This window comes from Drosophila serrata, unplaced genomic scaffold (genome assembly GCF_035046125.1).
Source record: "Drosophila serrata isolate PLE 108 unplaced genomic scaffold, ASM3504612v1 contig_240, whole genome shotgun sequence".
NCBI classification, from domain to species: domain Eukaryota; kingdom Metazoa; phylum Arthropoda; class Insecta; order Diptera; family Drosophilidae; genus Drosophila; species Drosophila serrata.
This window is the reverse complement of record NW_028257138.1, coordinates 8205205-8226970: the sequence shown is the minus strand read 5'-3', so window position 1 is coordinate 8226970 and position 21766 is coordinate 8205205. Positions and strand designations below refer to the sequence as shown.

General features: G+C 46.0%; 10 protein-coding genes across 14 annotated transcripts; 7 read left to right on the top strand and 3 right to left on the bottom strand.

Moving 5' to 3' along the window:
* Positions 1-241: 241 nt before the first annotated feature.
* Positions 242-2383, top strand: Srp54 (splicing regulatory protein 54). The gene has a single exon (XM_020951397.2). It carries the CDS (start codon positions 396-398, stop codon positions 1944-1946), a length of 1551 nt encoding a protein of 516 aa, XP_020807056.1. The 5' UTR covers positions 242-395; the 3' UTR covers positions 1947-2383.
* A 90-nt stretch (positions 2384-2473) lies between these two features.
* yip2 (yippee interacting protein 2) lies at positions 2474-4525 on the top strand. Its single transcript, XM_020951401.2, has 5 exons — positions 2474-2667; positions 2935-3101; positions 3243-4016; positions 4073-4227; positions 4284-4525. The coding sequence occupies exons 1-5, from the start codon at positions 2649-2651 to the stop codon at positions 4363-4365; spliced, it is 1197 nt and encodes a 398-aa protein (XP_020807060.2). The 5' UTR covers positions 2474-2648; the 3' UTR covers positions 4366-4525.
* On the bottom strand, positions 4459-5562 carry LOC110183199 (translocon-associated protein subunit gamma). The gene is made up of 2 exons (XM_020951410.2): positions 5209-5562; positions 4459-5147 (listed from the first exon to the last, which is right to left on the bottom strand). The coding sequence occupies exons 1-2, from the start codon at positions 5354-5356 to the stop codon at positions 4723-4725; spliced, it is 573 nt and encodes a 190-aa protein (XP_020807069.1). The 5' UTR covers positions 5357-5562; the 3' UTR covers positions 4459-4722.
* Positions 5563-5699: 137 nt separating this feature from the next.
* LOC110183198 (enoyl-CoA delta isomerase 1, mitochondrial) lies at positions 5700-7196 on the top strand. 2 transcript variants are annotated; one of them, XM_020951409.2, is made up of 4 exons: positions 5700-6022; positions 6183-6416; positions 6473-6619; positions 6675-7196. In XM_020951409.2, exons 2-4 carry the CDS (start codon positions 6189-6191, stop codon positions 7143-7145), a joined length of 846 nt encoding a protein of 281 aa, XP_020807068.1. In that variant the 5' UTR covers positions 5700-6022; positions 6183-6188; the 3' UTR covers positions 7146-7196. The 2 variants fall into 2 exon arrangements, with proteins under 2 accessions (XP_020807068.1, XP_020807067.1); XM_020951408.2 differs by having other exon boundaries at positions 5725-6031.
* Positions 7197-7492: 296 nt separating this feature from the next.
* LOC110183197 (enoyl-CoA delta isomerase 1, mitochondrial) lies at positions 7493-8839 on the top strand. 2 transcript variants are annotated; one of them, XM_020951404.2, is made up of 5 exons: positions 7493-7567; positions 7678-7926; positions 7982-8128; positions 8193-8656; positions 8818-8839. In XM_020951404.2, exons 2-5 carry the CDS (start codon positions 7699-7701, stop codon positions 8822-8824), a joined length of 846 nt encoding a protein of 281 aa, XP_020807063.2. In that variant the 5' UTR covers positions 7493-7567; positions 7678-7698; the 3' UTR covers positions 8825-8839. The 2 variants fall into 2 exon arrangements, with proteins under 2 accessions (XP_020807063.2, XP_020807062.2); XM_020951403.2 differs by lacking the exon at positions 8818-8839 and adding an exon at positions 8782-8812.
* LOC110183195 (enoyl-CoA delta isomerase 1, mitochondrial) lies at positions 8818-10225 on the top strand. The gene is made up of 4 exons (XM_020951402.2): positions 8818-8884; positions 8956-9429; positions 9485-9631; positions 9688-10225. Exons 2-4 carry the CDS (start codon positions 9169-9171, stop codon positions 10147-10149), a joined length of 870 nt encoding a protein of 289 aa, XP_020807061.2. The 5' UTR covers positions 8818-8884; positions 8956-9168; the 3' UTR covers positions 10150-10225.
* TbCMF46 (dynein regulatory complex subunit TbCMF46) lies at positions 10164-12729 on the bottom strand. Its single transcript, XM_020951394.2, has 6 exons — positions 11985-12729; positions 11648-11931; positions 11410-11588; positions 10799-11351; positions 10411-10745; positions 10164-10341 (listed from the first exon to the last, which is right to left on the bottom strand). The coding sequence occupies exons 1-6, from the start codon at positions 12232-12234 to the stop codon at positions 10215-10217; spliced, it is 1728 nt and encodes a 575-aa protein (XP_020807053.2). The 5' UTR covers positions 12235-12729; the 3' UTR covers positions 10164-10214.
* LOC110183205 (uncharacterized) lies at positions 12497-19670 on the top strand. 3 transcript variants are annotated; one of them, XR_015271252.1, is made up of 8 exons: positions 12497-12643; positions 15895-16098; positions 16164-16331; positions 16389-16727; positions 16786-17843; positions 17990-18265; positions 19032-19237; positions 19317-19670. XR_015271252.1 is itself a non-coding variant. In XM_020951418.2 (8 exons), exons 2-8 carry the CDS (start codon positions 15943-15945, stop codon positions 19340-19342), a joined length of 2133 nt encoding a protein of 710 aa, XP_020807077.2. In that variant the 5' UTR covers positions 12497-12643; positions 15895-15942; the 3' UTR covers positions 19343-19670. The 3 variants fall into 3 exon arrangements, 2 of the variants coding, with proteins under 2 accessions (XP_020807077.2, XP_086687172.1); XM_020951418.2 differs by having other exon boundaries at positions 19032-19141; XM_086831046.1 differs by lacking the exon at positions 12497-12643 and adding an exon at positions 18537-18596 and having other exon boundaries at positions 14413-16098; positions 19032-19141; positions 19317-19637.
* A 61-nt stretch (positions 19671-19731) lies between these two features.
* On the top strand, positions 19732-20394 carry LOC110183206 (larval cuticle protein A2B). Its single transcript, XM_020951419.2, has 2 exons — positions 19732-19898; positions 19955-20394. Exons 1-2 carry the CDS (start codon positions 19887-19889, stop codon positions 20252-20254), a joined length of 312 nt encoding a protein of 103 aa, XP_020807078.1. The 5' UTR covers positions 19732-19886; the 3' UTR covers positions 20255-20394.
* Positions 20395-20813: 419 nt separating this feature from the next.
* On the bottom strand, positions 20814-21448 carry Cpr30F (Cuticular protein 30F). The gene is made up of 2 exons (XM_020951420.2): positions 21323-21448; positions 20814-21242 (listed from the first exon to the last, which is right to left on the bottom strand). Exons 1-2 carry the CDS (start codon positions 21329-21331, stop codon positions 20814-20816), a joined length of 438 nt encoding a protein of 145 aa, XP_020807079.2. The 5' UTR covers positions 21332-21448.
* Between the last annotated feature and the right edge of the window lie 318 nt (positions 21449-21766).

Genomic DNA, 21766 nt, shown 5'->3' with positions numbered 1-21766 from the left:
TTGACAAATGTTATCTAGACCTGTAAAATGTTTTAATAAAATAAAAAAATCAAAAAATACCAAAATCAATATATTTTGAGAGAATTCTATTAACGAGCAGGTCTGTTAATGAGTTTTACTTTCTACATGAGAATTATACTCCAAAAACGATAATTCGACCCCAAAAATGAGAATTCGACCCCATGTATCTGTAAACATGTAAAATCGTTATTTAGACGTGTAAGATGTAAATTTTATAACAGCTCCGAATCCAGAGTGACCAAACTAAAAAAATAAAAAAAAAAACTAACCCTATTTTTTTCGCTTCGCTTCGTAAAATTCATTTAAATTGCGAAAAGAATAATAAGAAAAATAATACGCTTGCCAAACCAAGGACTCATCGAGAAATAGCAATCATGGCTGGCGGCAACACCCCGCGTGTGATCCAGGTGACGAACATTGCGCCGCAGGCCACCAAAGACCAGATGCAGACGCTGTTCGGGAACATCGGCAAGATTGAGGAGATCCGCCTGTACCCCACCATCCGGGACGTCTCCTGCCCGGTTCAGTCGCGCATCTGCTACGTTAAGTACACGGAGACGAGCAGCGTGCCGGTGGCCCAGCACCTGACCAACACGGTGTTTATCGATCGGGCCCTGATTGTCATACCGGTGCTGGCCATTCCCGAGGAGTACCGCGCCCTGGAGATGCTCAAGAATGGCACCATTGTGCCTGGTCTTCAAAAACCCGACTCCAAGCTGCCGCCGGAGGTGATAAACCGTATAGAGGGACAGCTGCCGCAGCAGGTGATCAAGACGTATGACCCGAAGCTGGTTGAGTTTAATCTGCCAGAGTACCCGGCGCTGCCCTCGTTCTATGACGCCCGCAAGATCGAGGAGATCCGGCGTACCATCATCGTGTGCGATGTAAAGAACGAGTGGCGCTTGGATGACCTGATGGACTGCTTCCAGCGCGCCGGCGAGGTAAAATACGCTCGGTGGGCCGAGAAGGACAACAAGACGTACTGCATGATTGAGTTCTGCGAACAGACCAGCATTATTCACGCACTGCGCATGCAGGGCCAAGAGTTCAAGGGCGGCTACCTGAGCGTCTACCACTCCACCTACTCGATTACCAAACCGGAGGCCAAGTCGAACGAAGCCGCCCAAGCGGAGATCGAGGAGGCAATGACCATTGTGAAGGAGGCGCAGAGTATGATCTCGGCTGCCATCGACCCGGTGATCGGAATGCTGGCCAAGGATAAACGCCGTAGGTCCCGATCCCGCTCGCGCTCTCGCGAACGCCGCACCAGTCGCTCACGCTCGCACCGCTCCACGTCCAGGCGGCGTTCTAGGCGTTCTGGCTCAAGAGAGCGTCGTAGCGTGTCCCGTTCGCGTCGCTCACGTTCACGCGGCAAGCACTCATCACGATCCCGCAGCAAGCGGTCTAGATCCCGCCATCGTCGCAGCACCTCGCGCTCAAGGAGATCACGTTCCCGTGGTGGCAAGCACTCGCGCTCCTCCAGATCGCGTGGCAAACGCTCGAGGTCTCGTCATCGTCGTAGTACCTCTCGTTCTCGCCGCTCCCGGTCCCACGGAATTGCAGTGGTTCCCAGTGGAAACGGCAAGCGTTCTCGATCTCGTGAGCGCAGCAAGAAGTCACACCGCAGCGAGAAGCGTTCCTCACGCTCACCCCGCTCCAGGAGCAAGCGCAGTTCCCCATCTCCGCCGCCGGTGGCCACCAGCACCAAGTCACGCTCCAGCCGCAGCAAGGACTCGGCTCTCGCCACATCCAAGTCGTCATCCTCACGACGACGCGACCGCTCTCGCTCTGCGGAAACACGAAAACTTAAATCCATCTCCGAGGACACCGAGGCAAAGAGTTCACGCTCCAGCGCCGATTCCAAGTCACGCAAATCGGTGAGCGTCGAGAAATCAGACAATATGGACATCTCCAATTCGCCCTAGACATAGAAAGATTACACATTACTTTATAATAAATACAGAACTTAAGTCAGGTCGCCTGCAAATAGCCCGATACCGCATTGTCCACTCGGGATTTTTACATCCCATTGTGTCCTAGTTCCCAAGCATAAAGTCCACTTTAAAAAGCAGCATTTTCGCATTCTTAACTCTTAGAAACCCTTTTGAAAATACACAATAAGCTAAACGACTATATGTTTTATTTGGATTACAAGTGTGGTGAAATATATATGTTATTTTTAAGGGAGTGCATTCAGATATCTGGACTAACCTTTTGTTTGGCGACTAACTTTACTTGATCAATTTTAATTAATGAATCTTCTACATTAAACAACTAATTCTTCAGATCTTAATAAGTAAAGCAATAAAAAAAATTGAGTATTAAAGGATTTCCTTCTAAATAAAACTAAATTGACGGAAAATGTTGTTCTATTTGGCATATTTTCTTCTATGGTTCTTTTCTCTCTGTGGATCAAACAGCTGAAGTTAAGCTGTGAGGGCTTGTCTCATCCATTGCTGGGGAAGCTTTTGAACGCCAGCCGCAAAGAGGTAACGAGAGTCTGAAGAGCTTTCACCAATAATATGTCGGCGACGCCGACGAGTTCCCAGCAGAAGTCGAAAGTCATAGCATTGCAGCGGTCCTATATTTTATTTTTACCTTAATTAAGAAGTGAAGAACTCCACAAAATGTCTGCTGCTACTAAAGGTAATTCCGATCCCACGTCCTTCTGGATATGAAAGGATGCTAAGGGTCTTGATGCGAAAAGATCGTATCAAGTGGGTCTGAACTTTGGACTTGTTGATGTCTTATCTGATGCTATCCCCCGGACTCGGCCGGTTGCACTTTGGACCTGTTGAATCGAAAACAAAAGTCCGCCCTCGTTAATTGCCACATTTTGGCTATCAGTCTTGTCTACGCACATTATATATGTTTGTTCTAAATTAATGTCTGTATACTTGTGTTCTATATAAGGTATCTATATTGTGGCTGCCAAGCGCACGGCCTTTGGAACTTTCGGTGGCTCCTTGAAGGGCATCAACCAGACCCAGCTCCAAACCACGGCGGCAAAGGCCGCTCTGGATGCCGCCGGGCTAAAGGGAGAGCAAGTGGATACCGTCATCGTGGGCAATGTGATAGCGGTAAGTTTAATTTAGAGATAATTTCCCGAAAAGTATTTCCTTATTTCTACAATAAGCTTTAGTAGAGAGCTTGAATAAACCTTGACCTTATTTCGAATATTATTTATTTTATATTAAAGTATATTTAATTTTACCTCTTAGTCCTCCTCCACTGATGGTATTTACGTGCCCCGTCATGTGAGTCTTAACTGCGGTGTGCCCATCGAAAAACCCGCCTTGGGCATCAACCGACTGTGTGGCTCCGGCTTCCAGTCGATTGTGAACGGAGCACAGGACATTCTGGTTGGTGGTGCCAAGGTTGCGCTCACCGGTGGCGTGGAAAACATGTCCCAGAGTCCGTTCATCGCCCGCAACATGCGTTTCGGTACCACTCTGGGAGCCAACTACAACTTGGAGGACGCCCTGTGGGCTGGACTTACCGACACTTATTGCAAGCTACCCATGGCTCTGACCGCTGAAAATCTGGCCGATCAATATAAGATTTCTAGGGAGCGCGTGGACGAGTTTTCGCTGCTATCCCAAAAGAACTGGGAGAAGGGCCAGAAAGAGGGTGCCTTCAACGCCGAGATCACCCCCATCAAACTGAAGGTCAAGGGCAAGGAGGTGGACTTTGTGGTGGACGAACATCCCCGTCCCAAGACCACAATCGAGGGTCTGAACAAGCTACCCTCTCTGTTCAAGAAGAACGGAGTAGTAACAGCCGGAACAGCCTCTGGTATCTGTGATGGAGCTTCAGCTGTTGTTGTGGCTTCGGAGGAAGCTCTTAAGGAGTACAACCTGACGCCTCTTGCCCGCCTGGTGGCCTTCTCTTTCGTGGGTGTGAAGCCAGAGATCATGGGTATTGGTCCCGTGCCAGCCATTCAAAATGTCCTGAAGGTTTCTGGAAAGAAACTGGAGGATATTGATCTGATCGAGGTAAACATATTTCACAGAGTATATTTTTTAGCACATCTTATCAACTTACGTTTCAGATCAACGAAGCTTTTGCTGCCCAGACTCTAGCCTGTGCCGATGCTCTGAAACTGGATCCCTCCAAGCTTAATGTGAATGGCGGAGCCATTGCTCTGGGTCATCCTCTGGGAGCCAGTGGCTCTCGCATCACTGGCCACCTGGTGCACGAGTTGCAGTGAGTTTTCTCCTACACTTTTTGTATCTTGAACACTTTTAACACTTTTATTCCAGGCGCAAGAAGCTGAAGTACGGCATCGGATCCGCCTGTATCGGCGGTGGTCAGGGCATCGCCTTGCTGCTGGAAGCTGTCTAAACGCGTTGATCCACCTCGAACTATCCCTGCATTTACATTTAAAATTAGTGCTGAAAATTCCCTGCTTTTAAACTTAATAGTAAGAAAAGATTATTTTAACTTTACAATTTATTAAATCATCTGCGAATGGAAGTTGATCAGCTTTCTACAAGAAAGACAACAAGTTTGTGTTTATACTATAAAATTTCTATGTTCGCACTGCTGGAAATGCTGGTCGGTGTGGGACTGGATGATGAAGAACGGACCGGCCCCACACAGGACCGATGAACGGAATTCTTGCCCGCTGTCAAAGGGAATCTCTTAAAGGGCCTTACATTACGAGTACATGAACATGGCATGACATGAAAGTATGTTTGTTCAGTTCGATTGGGCGCTGGTGGAGAAGAGCGCCAGGGCGCCGCTGGCGATGCCCACTGAGAAGATGTAGTTGACAAACGGCGTGGAGTTCTTCAGCAGGAAGAAGCTGATGAAGATGATCACGGCCAGGTAGATGGCGTTGTTGTAGAAAATGGCGAAAGTGGTGGCCTCGTAGTCGGCCACTTCGTTCTTCTTCCACAGGATGCGCTCATCCTTCTCCTTGCGGGTTACCTTCTTGTCGTCACCCAGCTGGCGGTTCACCTCACGGGTAACAGCCTCCTCCCTGCGTCCGGCGATCTTGTGCTTCAGCTGGAACTTGATGTTCTTGTAGGCGGTGGCCATCAAGTAGGTGCTAGCGGCGGTCACGAGCACAAACAAAATGGAGCTGGGCCACAGGTCCATGTTGTGGATGCGCCAGAAGAGCCCTGCAAAGCCCCGCGTTCATTCACCAAGGGTCCGAAACTATCAACGTGTCACTATACTCACAGATTGGCACAGCGGACACGATGAAGGCATTGCCGTAAAACAGAGCCGAAGACTTGGTGCTCACGTTGCGGCTGAAATCTTGCAGGAGCAGCTCCTCCTCTTTGGTGAATCCCGAAGACTGCACCTTTTGTTGCTTTCCTGAGCCCATTTTCAGTTAAGTTTTCGTAGGGAAAGTTACTGGAGTAGTGAGGCGAAGACGAATGTACACGAATGCAAGAATTTCGCTGTCGGCGCCGACGATTGTGACGTGTAAACGTCAAAACTCAGGGTTGCATTCTTTTGACAACACTGCTGTCATTTGGCTATTTCCCCGCTAGATCTAGCTGTCTTCATTGGAGTGTGCGGTATAGAAGTAAAGGCGAGTGGGAATTATAGCTAATAATATTGAAGAAAGTTTTCCAAAATCGAGTGTTATTATATTTGTTCTATCCATTGTTCCATTTTTATAGCTATTTTAGCTACCATCAACATTTAAGACCCTAACCAACACTGCTTGTCAAGTGACTTTATCGAGCCGATATTTGACTATCGACTATCGTCATGGGCGCAGTAAAAAATTCTGTTCACTACGCTTAATTTAAAAATGAAAATAAGGAACTACAATTTTGATAATTTAGCTTCTACAGATGTAAAATGTCTATTAAATAATTTGGGATAATGTTTTAGTTTGCAATAAAAAAATGTGTTAAATACTATAGGGGTGAGGCGCCACTGGTTTCGTGATCCCCTCTCACTACTTCACTGCTCTTCGATAGCGCAACAAGTCCTATAGATTTCTGTGTTTAAGTTCGCTCCTTTAATTTACAATCAACAGGTAAATCTAGTAAGTTATTCAGCTTAAATTTAGTTTATTGGTTAATTTAAAATAATTGTGAACCTGCAATTAAATTTATAAGAGTTAATTTCCCCAGATGAGGGAGATACCGGCCCCTGTCCAAAGGTCACTGTTGTTTACATTTGTTGATACATTTCAGATCATTATGCTGCGTTCAAAAGTCCTCAGCCTGGTGGCCCGCAGTGGGTCCAACCGTCTGATGTCCACCGGTACAAAGCTGACATCGGTGGAGGTCAACGACAAGACAGGAATCGCCACTCTCACAATGAACCGGCCACCTGTAAACGGCCTCAACTTGGAGCTTCTGCAGGATCTGAAGGCCTCCATTGATGAAATTGAAGTCAACAAGAGCAGAGGACTCATTCTGACTTCCGTGAGTTATATCTGAAAACTGTAATAGTAGATGCTGACTACGAAACTTCTCTGCAGTCCAGTCCTACTATATTCTCCGCTGGCCTGGACATTCTGGAGATGTACAAGCCGGACAAGGACAGGATTCGTGCTTTCTGGTCGCAGCTGCAGGAAACGTGGCTAGCCCTCTACGGCAGCAGTGTGCCCACGGCAGCCGCCATTAATGTACCTTGCCTAAAGACTCTCACAGATCCTTCTTTAACCTATCATGTATTCCTAGGGCCACTCACCCGCCGGCGGATGTCTCTTGGCCACATCCTGCGAGTACCGAGTCATGCTGCCAAAGTTTACTATTGGTTTGAACGAAACCCAGCTAGGCATTGTGGCACCCAAGTGGTTTATGTCCGCCTTTCTTAGTGTCCTGCCGCAGCGCGAAGCAGAGCGTGCCCTCAATCAAGGACGCATGTTCAACACCGAAGAGGCCCTGAAGGTGGGTCTGATTGATGAGACTGCAAACAGCAAGGAGGAGGCCATCGAAAAGTGTGCTGCTTTTATTGGCACCTTCGCTAAGGTCAATCCTCTGGCTAGGTCGCTGACCAAACAGCAATTCCGGGCCGCCGATCTACAGCAATTGGAGAACGAGCGGAAGGAAGACCTGGAAAAGTTTCTGTTCTTTGTTAACCAGCCCGCTGTTCAAAAGGGTCTGGGCATTTATCTCGAAGGCCTTAAGAAGAAGGCCAAAAAGCAATAATTAAAAGAATTTAGAACGGAGTTAAATAAACTTATTTTTCATTCATTAAAATTATTGTTTCATTATAATTTTTTTCAGAAAAACAAATTTGAAATGCATTTTATACATATATCAGTCAACGAAAAACAATTTTAAGTTAATTGTATTCGATATTTTCTTTACCGCCAATTCGATTACTGCTCAGTTTGAGTAATAATAATTGTTTAATTGTATAATTTCTTAATTTTTTAATTTTAATTTAAACCAAAAGCGAAATTTGCAGAACTATTATCACCTATCTACAGCTTTTTAAAAATGATTATATTCGATATTTTTTAAACGCACCAGCTTGATCGTTGATAACGATTAACTGAAAAATTTCCATCGAGGATCGGTTAAGGGGTGATAAGAAGTTTAAAGAAACTTTGTCGAATTAAAGCAAGGTAAGTTTGGGAATACACGCCTAAATGGATTTATGCATAATTGGTAATCTCTTTTGTTTATATTTTGGATTAAAAACCACCATCCTAACGATGCTGGTGGCTGGACAAAGATCATATTTCATCAAACAACAATGCTCCACTCGAATCTCTTGAGACTTGTGGCACGCGGAGGGCCAAAGAGGATGATGGCCACCACCACCAAGCTGACATCGGTGGAGGTCAACGACAAGACCGGAATCGCCACCCTCACATTGAACCGGCCACCCGTGAACAGCCAAAACGTCCAGTTATTGGAGGATCTGCAGACGTCCATCGCCGAAATTGAGAGCAACAAGAGTCGAGGACTTATTTTAACTTCTGTAAGCCGGTCACTTATGCATTGGGTTATGTTAGTATTCATCATATTCCTTGCAGGCCTCTTCCAATGTGTTTTCAGCCGGTTTGGACATCACTGAACTGTACAATACGGATGAGGACCGCCTTCGGACCATCTGGAGGGCACTGCAAAACGCCTGGATTGCTCTCTACGGCAGCAGCTTGCCCACTGCCGCCGCCATTAATGTAAGACTAACGACCCGGAAACATGATTCTATAGACCCTTTTTTGACATCTTCCGTTTTCCCAGGGCCACGCACCTGCTGGAGGATGCCTGCTGGCCACCGCTTGCGAGTATCGAGTGATGCTACCAAATCGTCTTATCGGACTGAACGAAACGCAGCTGGGAATCATTGCGCCCAAATGGCTGATGTCCGGCTTCCTCAACGTCCTGCCCAAGCGAGTGGCAGAGCGTGCCCTTACCCAAGGTCGCCTGTTCACCACAGAAGAGGCACTGGCAGAAGGTCTGGTCGATGAAATCGCCAACACCAAAGAAGAGGTGCTGGAGAAGTGTTCTGCCTTTATTGGAAGCTTTGCCAAGGTGAATTCTCTGGCTCGGTCGCTAACCAAACTGCAGTTCCGGTCGGAGAACATTAAAGAGTTTGAAAAGATACGCAATAAGGATTTGGAGGACTTTGTGGCCCTCGCCAGCAGTCCTGAAACCCAGAAAGTTATGGGCAACTATCTGGAAACCCTAAAAAAGAAGAGTAAGAAGTAAGGTATTTGTATTTGTGCAATTGTATAATCATTATACTGTTACTACTTTGAAAATTAACCAGAAGTGCATGTCTTTTGAATAAGTTTTTAAAACTTCGTTTACTCGCAATAAATATTTTCAGATTAACTAAGTTTTAAATGCCTGATATTATTTCCAGTCGATAATCATTTCTGCCAAGTTATCTTATGAAGCCCATTCCCATTCTTGCATCAAATTAATTCCAGGTAATCTCTAAAATTTAATTTATTATTAATTAATTAATTTGAGTAACTTTTATTCGGGCTTCTCTTTCCAGTCGATAAACGTTTGTTGATCACCATTTCCCGGTGTCGTGTAAACTTTGCCTGGAAAAGCTGGATCAGCTGATCGGCTGACGCTCACTTGGCTTGAGTGTTTTGTTTTTCTTCGGTTCGCAACTCGACTTTGTGTATGATAAACAGGTTAATTTGTTTAAATTCATGCCTGCCGCTCAGTGCGTGATTGCTGCTCCAAATCGAAAGTCGTAGTAATGTTGCGTAACAGGCTAATAGACACCTTCGGGCGGATAAGACCCATCCTCTGCGGAGTCCAATCCCTTCGATCTATTGCCAATGTGGGGTCAAGCTCAACAAAGCTGACTACCATCGACGTGGATGATAAGAGCGGAATTGCCACCTTATCGATGAATCTGGCACCAGTTAATACCCTCACCATGGAGCTAATGCACGACCTGATCGAGTCCATTAACCAGATCGAAAGCAACAAGAGTCGCGGCCTTATCTTGACGTCGGTGAGTACATGTAATTGGGCAGGCGATTTGTATTCATTCTACATCTATTTTGCAGAGCAATGACAAGGTTTTCTCCGCTGGCCTTGATCTCAAGGAACTTCTGGAACCGGACAAGGAGCGTCTGAAAGAGTTCTGGACCTTATTTCAGGATCTGTGGCTCGCTCTGCATCTCTGCGGTCTTCCCACTGCGGCGGCTGTTAATGTGAGTTCATCTTTTTGGGAACGATCTTTTCCAGTGTAACTAACACTACCGCCCAGGGTCATGCTCCTGCCGCTGGTTGCGTTCTGGCCACAGCCTGCGAGTACCGCGTCATGCTTCCGGATCTCTTTATCGGTATCCACGCCACACGCTTCAGCTTCGTCATCTCCAAGTGGATGATGCTCTCCTATCAGAGCGTTCTGCCCCGTCGAATTGTGGAGCGGGCACTGAACCAAGGTAAGCTCTTCTCCACCAAGGAGGCCCTGAAGGTGGGCCTCGTCGACGAGGTGGTGGACACCAAGGCAGAGGCGCTGGCCAAGTGCGCCGCCTTTATTGGTTCATTCGACAAGGCCAATCCAGTTGCTAGGAGCCTAACGAAACGGATGTGTCGAGAGCCGGATGTTCGTGAGCTGCTGAATGACCGGGCCGGGGATCTGAGAGAGTGCGTGGACTATGTCCTTACGCCCCTTTTTCAGGAGGGACTGTGCGCCCACCTCGAGGGCCTCAAGAAGGGAAGGTAAAGGGCTTCGTAGGCTAGATGATAATCTCACTGCATTTATTACTTAATCGTTATTAAAAATATTTGTTAATCAGAGAGTGACTCTTTCTTCGACTGATTTATCTCCCGCGGTAGGTTAGCTAGTGCCTCAGTCATCATTTCCATAAACGAATTGATCTCCAGTACTTTGGCACGGTGACGGTCCACCTCTTTGCTGTAAAGGAAGTGTTTTATTAGTGTCTTTCGGGTTTAATCCCGTGATGGATATATAATATGTATGTACTTTTTCAACTTCTTTATCATGTCGTCTATAAACGCCCTGCTGCGATTGGCCATGCGATCCTCCCGTTCGTACACCCTTGAGGCGTGAGATGACCTCATAGCCTCCACAAGCTGGCGGAGTGCGTCACGATCAGCGACACACTTTCGCAGTTCCTCGGGAATGGCGTTCAAATCATTCCGCAAGAGCTTGGAGGCGAGATATTGCGACACAATCTCCGTCATGTTGTCGGCAAAGTGCCCACAGACATCGCGCAACTGCTGAAAAATCACCTGGGCCTGTTCCACAAAGCTGGCCATCAGCTGGGTTATCTTCCGTTTAAAGTTCAGCGTGGAATCCTGGCCAAAGAAACGAACTATTAATAGAACCAAAAGTGTTACGTTAAACTCACCTCAACAGCTTCGTGCAGATGAAGCTCCTGAGCCATTAAGCTCTGCCACATCTCGTTCAAGGCATCTTCAAACTGTCCGGTAAGTGCATCCAACTGAGCTGACACCTCTTCCAAATCGTCATCGCGTTGGTCCAGATCTCGCCACTTTAATCGCATCTCATCAAATGTTTGCTCCTTGTATTGTAGGAACTCCTCGATTTGTTTTTGACCCTGTGACTGTAGCTCCTCCTGCCCCTCGTATAGGTTGGTATTAAAGTCCCGGATCTCAGCATCCCGCTCCCCAAACCGCTCCAGACCAAGACGATAGATCTGCTGGGTCAGCTCGTGAACATCCTTGGTGTACTCTTCGGTTAGCTCCTGCGCAGGAGTTCCTACCAACATCAGAATGCGCCCGTTATTGTCGTCGCGCCACAAGGATTCGTACAGCTGATGACCATCTAGGTGTTCCACAAAGCTGGAAGCTAAACGTTCCGCTTCGGCCATTTCCCGTTCCTCCGTCGCCAGGCCTTGGATCTCGCGCTCCTGTTTGTCCTCGATCTCGCGCAGTTCACGGCTGGATTATAATTATTTTTATAATTAAAAACTTCAAGGTACGATGGTAATGTACTCACTAGAAACGCTTTTGAGCTTCCGCACGCGTCTCCGCCTTAATGAACACGTATTCGTAGTAGTTTAACTGGGGCAGGATGGCAGTCACATAAAGGGACAATGGGAAATCCGGCATTTTGGCAATGGGGTTACCCTCCAAATTCAACACTCTCAAGCTGCTCACAAAGCGTAGGCGTTCGATCTGGTTTAATCAATTATAAGAAACTTATATTTAATTTTAATTTAATGTTGAAAACTTACACCCTCCACAGTGTTGATTAGATTGTTGCCAATGCTAAGGATGACCAGTTTCTCCAGTGTCTGCAAGTTCTCGATCTTTTGGATGCGATTGCTAAAAAGCGACAGCTTTTCCAGGTTAACCAGCGTCTCTAGGTTCTCGATTCGCGTAATGTAATTAAAGCTTAGATTGAGATCCTTGAGGGCAGTGAGCATGGTGAGGTGCTCGATCACCTCAATCTTGTTGCAGTTCAAGCACAGCGTTGTTAGATTGGGCATCATCCAGAGATGGTCAATCCGCAAGATGTCTGCAAGGCGGAAACTAAGTTTGGGATACCCTTGGGAGTTGTACCGGGCTTACTCTTGAACTCCAGGCGCATAGTGCGAATGCGTTCGTAGACCACCGGTTCCAGCTGGTGGAGGCGTCTCGCTTCGCCCTTTTGGCCCTCTTCCAGATAGGCGGACTCAATCATTTTGCGATCTATGATGCCCGGCTCTGGGCAGTTGACCTCGTCTAGAAAGCCCCTTAGCGGCTCATCACCATCCTCCTCCTCTTCCTCCTTCTCCCCATCTTCTTCTGCACTTGGCTTTTTGCTGACCGGTTCGTCCATTTTGGTGTGCTCTCCCAGTACATGTGCCAAGTCGCCAAAACTCCGAGAAAGGACACGAAGCCAGGTTGCCAGGGGCAACCCAAACAACAGGGCCTTGCCTAGTAACCATCGCTCGGCAGTTCCACCCCACAAAGACTTCGGAAGCAGGTGTAACTGAAGACCCAGTCAGCCGGCAGTTCGTGGCTTTTCGGGTCTGTATTGTCCGCTCTCCAGGCTTTGGGTTGTGGTTGCTTGGGTCCTCGCGTTGTTGTGGATATCAAGCCTGGCAGTTGTTAGTGTTTTCTTATCAAATGATCTCCTGTCCGCGAAGGATATCCGCATAGGGAGTAGCCATAAATCGCACTTAATACACGGAATAAACAACGGATTAGACTAGAAGATCTCGGATTCAAATGCAATTGTGATTAAGGTACGCCTAATATGTGATTGTGGTCCTCCTGCTCTGTCCTGTGGTAGCGCCAGTGCCTAGGGATAGAGTCCGAGAGACTTTGTGACAACCCTCGTTCAATCGATAAAGTGACCCCGAACATTTTATGTTGTTTATTTGTTGGTACACGGTGCGAAAAGTCGAGTATCTCTGCTGTGGCTGTGCATATATTGTGCTTTTGTAGTAATGGCCGATTAACCATCGGCTGGATGTGCGTGCCCAAAGTTTAAGTGAGTCAACAAATGTGAGGGGTTCAAGGCTGTGACGCAGGATTTAAGTAAGAGCCAGGTCAAAATGTGAACCAAAACAATCAGATGTGTATGCATATATACTCCATATACCCCAAGTTTATACATACATATATCAAAGGTGGAAGAGGTTCCACTCGCATACAATGAATAAATTATCGCCCAAGGAACTTGATTCGCAAAGTGACCACAATAAACTATTACGACACCTAAGTCCTTAATTTCCAAGGATCCAGATTCCAAGTATCTAGTTAAAGCATAAGGCTCGGAAGTTAATATCACGGCGTCAAATTTGATACAATTGATCTTAACCGGCTTCATTTTCAACGCTCAAACAAACTACTTAACAAATTGATTTTTGATTATGTCCGGTGCTTGCGTAAGCGTCCCCTAGCTGACCTCAAGATATTTCTAAAGTTTGAATAAATTTAACAAATAATAATAGTGAAGCCATGGAAGTGTCTATTTCCCCCATATATTTGAGGGTTGGAATGGCCTAGGCCTAAGGGGTTGATACAATAAATAAACAAGTCGAAAAGGAAGGATTTCGATTTTATTATTATTTCATTTCCAATAAAAATAAAAATATTTTAGCAATTAAGGGAAGTGTTCCATTTTTATCGTATTATGAAGGTATAATAAATTGGGAGCATGATTATTAAATCCCGCTTGATCTTACTTTCCCAATCCAAAGGAGTATTTCCCTGTTTTTGCATTAGCCAAAATGACGAAAAGCACTGCGAACTTTAGATTCATTTTGAATTAGTTTTATAAAGTCTGCTTTCCTTTTGACTATCTTATGTGAAATAACCCCACAACCACCCAGCTTTTTAATACCTTTCCAATTATGTCACGTGTTTTCGATCTAAAAATTATCCAATTATTTTTGCTACACCTTTAATAATCCTATTAACGTTTCCAGAACAGCGTTACAGTCGATGTTTTCCTTTTTATACCCTTGCAGGGTATTATAATTTCAGTCAGAAGTTTGCAACGCAGTGAAAGAGGCACCTCCGACTATACATATAAAGTATATATATTCTTGATCAGGAACAGCCGAGTCGATCTAGCCTTGTCCGTTTGTCTCTCTGTCCCTTTCTACGCAAACTAGTCTATCAGTTTTTAAGCTATCTGAATGCAACTTTGTAGTTAGCCTTCTATATACTCTAACTCGTATATATGTCGGAACGGACGACTATATCATATAGCTGCCATAGGAATGATCGAAAAATGTTTACAAAAAAAATGATAACATTTTCAGTTTTTAACAGAATTTAATCAAATTTGAGATATAGCCATTTCATATTATTCTACAATTTGGTGTAAAATTTTATGAAAATCGGACTCCTATCATAAAGCTCTTATAGGAACGATTGGAAATTAATATAAATAAAAATTATAACGATTTCAGTTTTCAGCAGATTTTCATCAAATTTGAAATATAGCCATTTTATATCAGTCTTAAATTTTGTGTCAAATTTCATGAAAATCGGACGACTATATCATATAGGTGCCATACAAACGATCGTTAGATGTGGAGCAAAAATGAAAATCTGTGAATGAAAAACTGCAAATATAATATGTATAGGTGAATGAAATGAATGCAGGTATTACTTTATTGTTTTTTAACACAAATATATATAATTTATATTATATGGATTCCTAGTCATAGAAGTTCTATCTGCAAGGGTATATAAACTTCGGCGTGCCGAAGTTAGCTTCCTTTCTTGTTTAAATATGATATGATATTCATGTCATAAATATATAATAAAGCTTATATCTAATATTTGTATTCGAATCCTGATTAAGTATACTTTTATCAGCAAAACGAATGAATAATCTCTACTCATTCATTGCATATTTGCATTTCCTCTTCTTTTGAACTCAATAATATACCTTCTTAATTTTTGTAGTATCCCTTAGAAATTCCTTTATTAAATTATCTTTACATTTATTATTTAAATTTAAAGCAAGTATCGTTTTCCATATATTGTGACGGGGGAAATGACCTAGACCTTAGGAGTTGATACAATAAATGACCAAGCCGAAAAATAATGATTTTATACTTATATGATTTCTAATTAAAACAAAAGTCTTTCGGGAACTAAGGGTTCTTTATTAAAAGTTCCATTTTAAATATTATTACAAAGATTATTTAAGCTTGTTTATTAAACGGCGCGAGACCTCACTTCCGAGCTTGATAGGAATACGTTCCTATAGCTGCATTTCCCAAAATGACAAAAAGCACTGCAAACTTAATATGCATTTTCTGTTAGTGTTTTATAGCCTGCTTTCCTCTTGACGATCTGATGTGGAATAACAATGAACTACGCAACAGTTCAGCTTTAAATACCATTCCAATTATCCCATAATTTTTGTTTCACCTTTGGTAATTTGATTAAAACTTTCAGAACAGCGTTCCAGTTGTATTATGAATGTATATTATATAGTGTATTATGTAGTAAATACATGTTAAAACGGTAAAAAAGGGTAAAAAAGGGTATATCTTCTTGAGCCCACAGGGGAAGTTAAGTATATATATTTAATTGTTCCTTATATGGCTTTTTAGGTATCCAATTCGAAATACCCTCTAGAATAGTTAACTTATGTTTGCAAGCTACTTAGGACCATCCCAAATTATGCCCAGGAGACCTGCTGCTCGTCCCATTTCTTAATTTCGGAACTTTACCTTTGACCCTGATGGGGGAATGGGGAAATTCATTTTTGGGTTAAATCAATTTGGTCAAGTTCTTAGCCGACTGCCTCTTGGATCAATATATTGATTTTTATTGGGTTCGGCAGCCCAAGTCAAGACGCACACAAATGGCCCAAGAGGGACACGATTTGATTGGAGGTTTGTGCTCAGTCACCTAATTCAACGGTGATTCCTTTGACGTCCGCACACGTGGGCGGGGCTCATAAGTTATTGAAGAGCTCTTAAGTGACCACCCGTTGTCCTCGTTTTCCATTTTGCTGTATGTGCAGTTGCATCCGGAGAATGTGCGAAGAGCTGACCATCCCGTCCGCCTAAGCATGAACCGCTACATCACGTTGACCCAGCTGGGCGATGGAACCTATGGCACCGTGGTCCTGGGCCAACGCAAGGACACCGGCGAGAAGGTGGCCATTAAGCGCATGAAACGCAAGTACTACTCTTGGGAGGAGGCCATGAATCTGCGCGAGGTTAAGGTGGGTTCTATGCCAGCTACCTTGTACTGGACTTTCCCTAATATATGTATCCGTATCTGCTGCAGTCCCTTAAGAAACTGTCGCACCCGAACATCGTGAAGCTGAAGGAGGTGATCCGGGAGAACGATACCCTATACTTTGTGTTTGAGTATATGAAGGAGAACCTCTACCAGATGATCAAGGATCGGGACACGCACCTGCCCGAGCCGGAGCTGAAGAGCATTCTTTTCCAGGTAAGCTGCCTTCCCGTAGTCCTGTAAGGACATTCTATAATTATTCATTTCTTGTAGGTTCTGACCGGTCTAGCCTTCATGCATCGCCATGGCTTCTTCCACCGCGACCTCAAGCCGGAGAACCTGCTTTGCTCCGGTCCGGAACTCATCAAGATAGCCGATTTTGGTTTGGCCAGAGAGATACGATCACGACCACCGTTCACGGATTACGTCTCGACGCGTTGGTACAGAGCGCCGGAGGTGCTCCTGCACTCGACCAACTATGGCAGCACCATTGATCTCTGGGCCATGGGCTGCATCATGGCCGAGCTCTATACCTTCCGACCGCTCTTCCCGGGCAGTAGCGAGGTGGATCAGCTCTTCAAGATTTGCTCAGTGCTGGGCACGCCAGAGAAGGTAATAATAATAATTAATAAAATTAGTTAATATTATTAACCTTTGGTTTTCCGCACAGAACGATTGGCCCGACGGATATCGCCTGGCTGCCATGATTCACTTCCGGTACCCGGACTGCATCAAAGTGCCACTGAGCAGCGTCGTCAGTCGCTGCAGCCAAAACGGACTCGATCTGCTGGAGGATCTTCTGGCCTACGATCCCGACAAGCGGCCGACAGCCCAGCAGAGTCTCAAATACCCATATTTCCATGCCCTCAAGCGGATCTCGCCCACCGCCGCCACCAAGGCAAATGTGCGGCTTAACTCCAAGTACGCACCAATGTCCAATGGCCATCAGCAGGTGCAGGCCGTTTCAAACAACGTGCTTCCGGTGCAGGAGAAGCTGCAGGCGGTCACCGAGATGCTCCATCAGAGCAACAACAACAACAACAACAACAATAACAACAGCAATAGCAACTCCAATCTCGGCAAAAACAGTAATCTAAGCAATGGCAAGGTGACTGCGAAGAATGGAGGAATGCCGAGGAAGTACCAACCGAAGCTGAGCTTCCTGAGCAGCCACGAAATGGGTGCAGGGTCCTTGGCGGACTCCTCCAGCCTCGGTGGCGCCACAGCAGATGGTATCCAGGTGCAGCAGCAGCACCACCAAAACGGAGGCGAGTCGATAAACGACATATACTTAAACCGTAACATCTCACAGCTCTTCGGTCTGCCGGCGGGTACTCAGCATCATCAGCAGATGCACCATCCGAACGTCTCCTTCAGCACGACGTCGTCCAGAAATGCTGGAGCCATCTACGTAAATGGTAGCCACCTCAGCTACGACACGGCCAACATAAATGCCAAGAATAATGCCAAGATCGTGGTGGGAGCCACAAACGGAGGTTACTATGTGCCAGTGGTCAGGCCATCGCTCTTGGCTCCCGAGGCCAAGGTCTACAACGTGTTCTCCAAGGTCAGTGCCAGCCAGGCTCCGCCGAGTATCATTGTCCGTCAGCCGCAGCTGCAGCAGGAGGCAGGAGCACCGCCCATGCGACTCTCAGGTAGATCCCGAGCACCGATCCAGGACTCCAACGTGGGACCCTTAAAGTCCGACGATCTGGATTTGATACTTGGGTGAGTTTAAGGAAGAAAAAGGCGACTAAATCGTGGTAAATTACTCTACATGTGCACTCCTGGCACTGCACTATTGTCTGTCGCTGCACCAGAGTGTGATTCCTTCCTCACCACCCCCGAACTCTCTCCGTCTCTACCCCGCGCAGCTCCAAGCTGAAGAACTCCGCCAAGCGGCAGCGGAACGCCAAGGCCAACATTCTCCTGGAGGATCTCTTTGGGCAGCTGTCCATGGACTCAGACAGCGATGGCAAGTACCCGCACACGGTGCCGCCCACGCAGCAGGCGAAGAATGGCCAGACGTCGACAGGGGGTCCACGGGAACGGGATCTGTTCGGAGAGAGCTTCCTGCCCAGGCCGGGACTCCGGAAGAAGGCCACTCAGAGCAGTCTGGAGGTGAACAACGGTAGCCACGCGGACTCGCTGTAAGTGGGGCTGTGGGTGGGGCTGGGCGGACATCCTCGCTGGCCTGCATGATCGTAGACCTTGTTCTTGTCCTCGTACCGCGCTTCTTTGCCTCATGCTCATGCTCATCCCGCCGTCCTGTCTCGCTCTACATTGTACTCTGTCTCTCTTATCTCTCCCTCTCTATCTCTATCTGTATCGCGCTCTCTCTCTCCCGTTGTGTCTGTCATCGTTTTGTGTGTTTTCGTTTGCTTGTCATTGAACATTGAACACTTTGTGTGGGTGCCCAAGTGATAACTCCTCCTCGTCCTCCCCCTCAAATGATGAAGAATGTCGCTTTTGGCCCATAAGGTAAAAATCCGCATTCGCCATTGAGCTGTAAATATGTTGAGTAGAAGTAGAGCAGGAGTGCTCCAACAGTGAACCCGAGAGTCCTGAGGTTCGGCTTTGTCCTGTGCTCGAGACCTCGAGGACATTGTGGGAGCAGCTTCATATTAGAGACTAAAACTAATTAACTATCATATCATCATTGTATATGGGAGGAAAACTTGCAGGTTTATTTAATTTCATATTGAAAACCAGCAAGCCTTTCTCCCTGTTTGGTCAAGCACTCTTTATTTGCCTCTTCCATAAAGACTCTGTAGATTATTATGTAAATTGATTGATCATTATACAAACCTTTGTTTCTCTTAGCTAAGAACACAATGAAATATATTATTTTCTTAACAAGATATTCTTCGTAGAATCATTTTAAAATTTGAAAATATTTAAATCACACCATTCCAGAGCTCAAAATACACAAAAGGAAAAGGCCGCAGCGGCAGCCAGCTTCCCCTGGGATGAGACCAACAAGACGGAGGACGAGAAGCTGACGGCTTGGATGGTGGCAGAGAACGGTAACTTGGTTTTGGGTTTGGGTCCTCAGCAAGCGTAGAAGTCGAGAGCACTCCACTCCACTCACAGTAGTAAAACCCCATTGGAACTAGAATTTGGTAGCGTAAATTCAAAAAGCACCACTTTGAAGTAATTGAGATTGGAGTTAACACTTTCTCCGCACTATCCTTTTCCCAGGATCCCTGCTGGAGAATAAGTTCTGAGAAGATGATCGACCTGCGAAATGCCGTTGTACCTGAAACAGAATGAAGAGAATTCACGTGCCTGTTGTCCTGCGTATTTCCGAACTGAATCCGTATCTGAATCCAAATCACGAAGCCATCGAGCCATGGTATCATCGAATGGTCGGCGCGGCATGTAGAGTTAGTCTAGTCTCTCGATATAATGTTATTGCTGTGATACAACTAAGCTAGACTCTATTGTGTAAAAAATATGGCCTACGAACTCGAGCCTCGCCTCGAGTGTAGGGTGTGTAAACTAAGCTACTATAATATAATATAATCCGAGTGAGTTTTGAATCGAGTGCGGCAAGTGCAGCGTTTTGGTTTCGTTTTCATTTCCCCCCACGTAATTGCATAAGTCTGGGCTGAGCTGCTGCGGGGCGTATCTGATTTCAGCTCCCATAACTTGGCCACTGCGACAATGGGCCACAAGCATCGACATATAAAAGAGGTTGAGTCTAGCTCTTAGTCATCAGTCGAGTACCTTCCATCGTTTCAATTGCATCTCTAACTTCACCTCTTCGTCATGAGTGTCTCGGTAAGCGAAGACATCTAAGGATAATGATCCCAGGTCTGAAGCAATCTCTGATCTAGTATTCCAGCCTCGTTTTGTGCCTTTTCCTGAGTGCCCTTGTTGCTGTCCAGTCCGGTATTATTACCAGCCATCCCGACGAGCTAATCAGTGCTCCTGCCCAATATGAGTTCCACTACTCTGTCCATGACAGCCACACTGGCGATGTGAAGGATCAGTTCGAGCACCGACGTGGCGAATATGTGACGGGTCGCTACTCTCTGATCGAACCCGATGGCCATCGTCGCATCGTGGACTACACCGCCGATCCGCTGTTGGGTTTCAATGCCCAGGTTCGTCGGGAGCCACTTTCTCGCTATTGACATGGTTTCCCCAGAGCCAGGACAACAGATATTCTCAGCTGACCCCGGACTCGTGATTTCTCTTCTTTAATTTTAAGCTGTAATGGAGGATGTATATCTGTAGAATAAATCCAAAGGCTGTTTAGTTAGAAAATCAGTAACTAAAAGGATAATGATTTAAAGATAAATGACTTTCTAGGGATAGGGAATACAAGAAAAATACATTGGCTAAAGCAAGGAGTCTAATTAAGTTTTAAACCTATGGTTTGTTTTCTAATAATGCATTTATTGCCTTCTATTTACATATAGTATTACATAGATGAGATAGTGACCCTCAGACTTCGTGTTATGGCGGTGTCGATTTCAGAGGGTCGAAGAGTCTTAGTGGAGATATCAGAGTATGAGGAAAGGAAGATAGATTCATAGAAAAATAGGTACGATACGAGGTGTCTGGATGGTTAAGCCATAGTTCAGATTCAGATACAGCTACAGGTGCGGATGCAGATGGGTCGTCGTCGATGCGATGAAGTCAGTGTTTTGCTATCTCTCTCTCTGCCGCTCTCCCACTTATGTGGCCACCTTAGTGGTACAGGCTAAGAGGCAGCTTGGCGGGAGCCAAGAGCTTGGGGGCCGCATAGGCTAGCGGCAGAGGGGCTGGAGCCAGGATCTTGGCAATGGGCGCAGCCTTGACCACTTTGTGGCCCAAAGGATCACGACGCACCACTGCGTTAAAGCCATTATGCGCGTCCGAGGTGTAGTCCACAGTACGCAGGTATCCATCGGCGTCGATCAGCGTGTACTGGCCCTGCACCTGGTCGCCCTTGCGGGACTCTGTCTGGCTCTTGATGTCGCCGGTGTGCTCGTCATGCACCGAGTAGGAGAAGTCATAGTGGGCGGGAGCCTCCACTTCGACGGCCTTCAGGAGGGGCTTCACGAGGGCCGGCTGGTGGTAGAGCGGCAACTCGATGGCGGCGGCGGCTCCAACGCCCAGGATGAACAGAGAAAGGAGCTGAAAGAACACGCGTTGCATTTTAAATAAATTATTCTTAAACTCTTATTCTTAATTCGAGCATTATCCTTTCCACTTACAGCAAACATTTTGGCTTAAACTTGGCTCGACGCTAGTCTTAGATTAAGTGGTTCTGCTGACTTGATGGCTGCTGCGGCTCCTGCTGAACTATGTCTCCAAGTGTCGCGTTCGCAACTTTTATAGTCAATGGTCTGCTCTCTAGCCTAGCCCCACCACCTCCACCTCCATCTCCACAAGCACCACACACTCTCCGTAACCCTCACCGAACCCCCAAAAAAGCAGCACACTCCCAAAAAAAGCCGATCTCCGATCGCCCAACGAACCGGAATCTGGTTAATGCAAAACTCTTATTATATTTTTTGTCTTAATTCATTTTTTTCGGCATACATATGTTGTGATCTGGTAATAAAACATTTACACACTGCTCTACTTTGGGCCACAATATTGATAGCCAATGGTGAGCGCTTGCCGTTGTCTCTGGACTGTCAAGTGGTTCCTATAGG

Bases quoted from the DNA above. Each gene is read 5' to 3' on its own strand.
- Srp54 (XM_020951397.2), top strand. From the start codon at position 396: ATGGCTGGCGGCAACACCCCGCGTGTGATCCAGGTGACGAACATTGCG.
- yip2 (XM_020951401.2), top strand. The intron at 3,102-3,242 runs GTAAGTTTAATT...TTTACCTCTTAG, and splicing joins TCGTGGGCAATGTGATAGCG to TCCTCCTCCACTGATGGTAT. The intron at 4,228-4,283 runs GTGAGTTTTCTC...CTTTTATTCCAG, and splicing joins CACCTGGTGCACGAGTTGCA to GCGCAAGAAGCTGAAGTACG.
- LOC110183199 (XM_020951410.2), bottom strand. From the start codon at position 5,356: ATGGGCTCAGGAAAGCAACAAAAGGTGCAGTCTTCGGGATTCACCAAA. The intron at 5,148-5,208 runs GTGAGTATAGTG...GGGGCTTTGCAG, and splicing joins CGTGTCCGCTGTGCCAATCT to GGCTCTTCTGGCGCATCCAC.
- LOC110183198 (XM_020951409.2), top strand. From the start codon at position 6,189: ATGCTGCGTTCAAAAGTCCTCAGCCTGGTGGCCCGCAGTGGGTCCAAC. The intron at 6,417-6,472 runs GTGAGTTATATC...ACTTCTCTGCAG, and splicing joins GAGGACTCATTCTGACTTCC to TCCAGTCCTACTATATTCTC. The intron at 6,620-6,674 runs GTACCTTGCCTA...ATGTATTCCTAG, and splicing joins CCACGGCAGCCGCCATTAAT to GGCCACTCACCCGCCGGCGG.
- LOC110183197 (XM_020951403.2), top strand. From the start codon at position 7,699: ATGCTCCACTCGAATCTCTTGAGACTTGTGGCACGCGGAGGGCCAAAG. The intron at 7,927-7,981 runs GTAAGCCGGTCA...TATTCCTTGCAG, and splicing joins GAGGACTTATTTTAACTTCT to GCCTCTTCCAATGTGTTTTC. The intron at 8,129-8,192 runs GTAAGACTAACG...CCGTTTTCCCAG, and splicing joins CCACTGCCGCCGCCATTAAT to GGCCACGCACCTGCTGGAGG.
- LOC110183195 (XM_020951402.2), top strand. From the start codon at position 9,169: ATGTTGCGTAACAGGCTAATAGACACCTTCGGGCGGATAAGACCCATC. The intron at 9,430-9,484 runs GTGAGTACATGT...TCTATTTTGCAG, and splicing joins GCGGCCTTATCTTGACGTCG to AGCAATGACAAGGTTTTCTC. The intron at 9,632-9,687 runs GTGAGTTCATCT...ACTACCGCCCAG, and splicing joins CCACTGCGGCGGCTGTTAAT to GGTCATGCTCCTGCCGCTGG.
- TbCMF46 (XM_020951394.2), bottom strand. From the start codon at position 12,234: ATGGACGAACCGGTCAGCAAAAAGCCAAGTGCAGAAGAAGATGGGGAG. The intron at 11,932-11,984 runs GTAAGCCCGGTA...TCCGCCTTGCAG, and splicing joins TATGCGCCTGGAGTTCAAGA to ACATCTTGCGGATTGACCAT. The intron at 10,342-10,410 runs GTACATACATAT...CTTCCTTTACAG, and splicing joins ATGATAAAGAAGTTGAAAAA to CAAAGAGGTGGACCGTCACC.
- LOC110183205 (XM_086831046.1), top strand. From the start codon at position 15,943: ATGAACCGCTACATCACGTTGACCCAGCTGGGCGATGGAACCTATGGC. The intron at 16,099-16,163 runs GTGGGTTCTATG...TATCTGCTGCAG, and splicing joins TGAATCTGCGCGAGGTTAAG to TCCCTTAAGAAACTGTCGCA. The intron at 18,597-19,031 runs GTAAAAATCCGC...ACACCATTCCAG, and splicing joins TGTCGCTTTTGGCCCATAAG to AGCTCAAAATACACAAAAGG.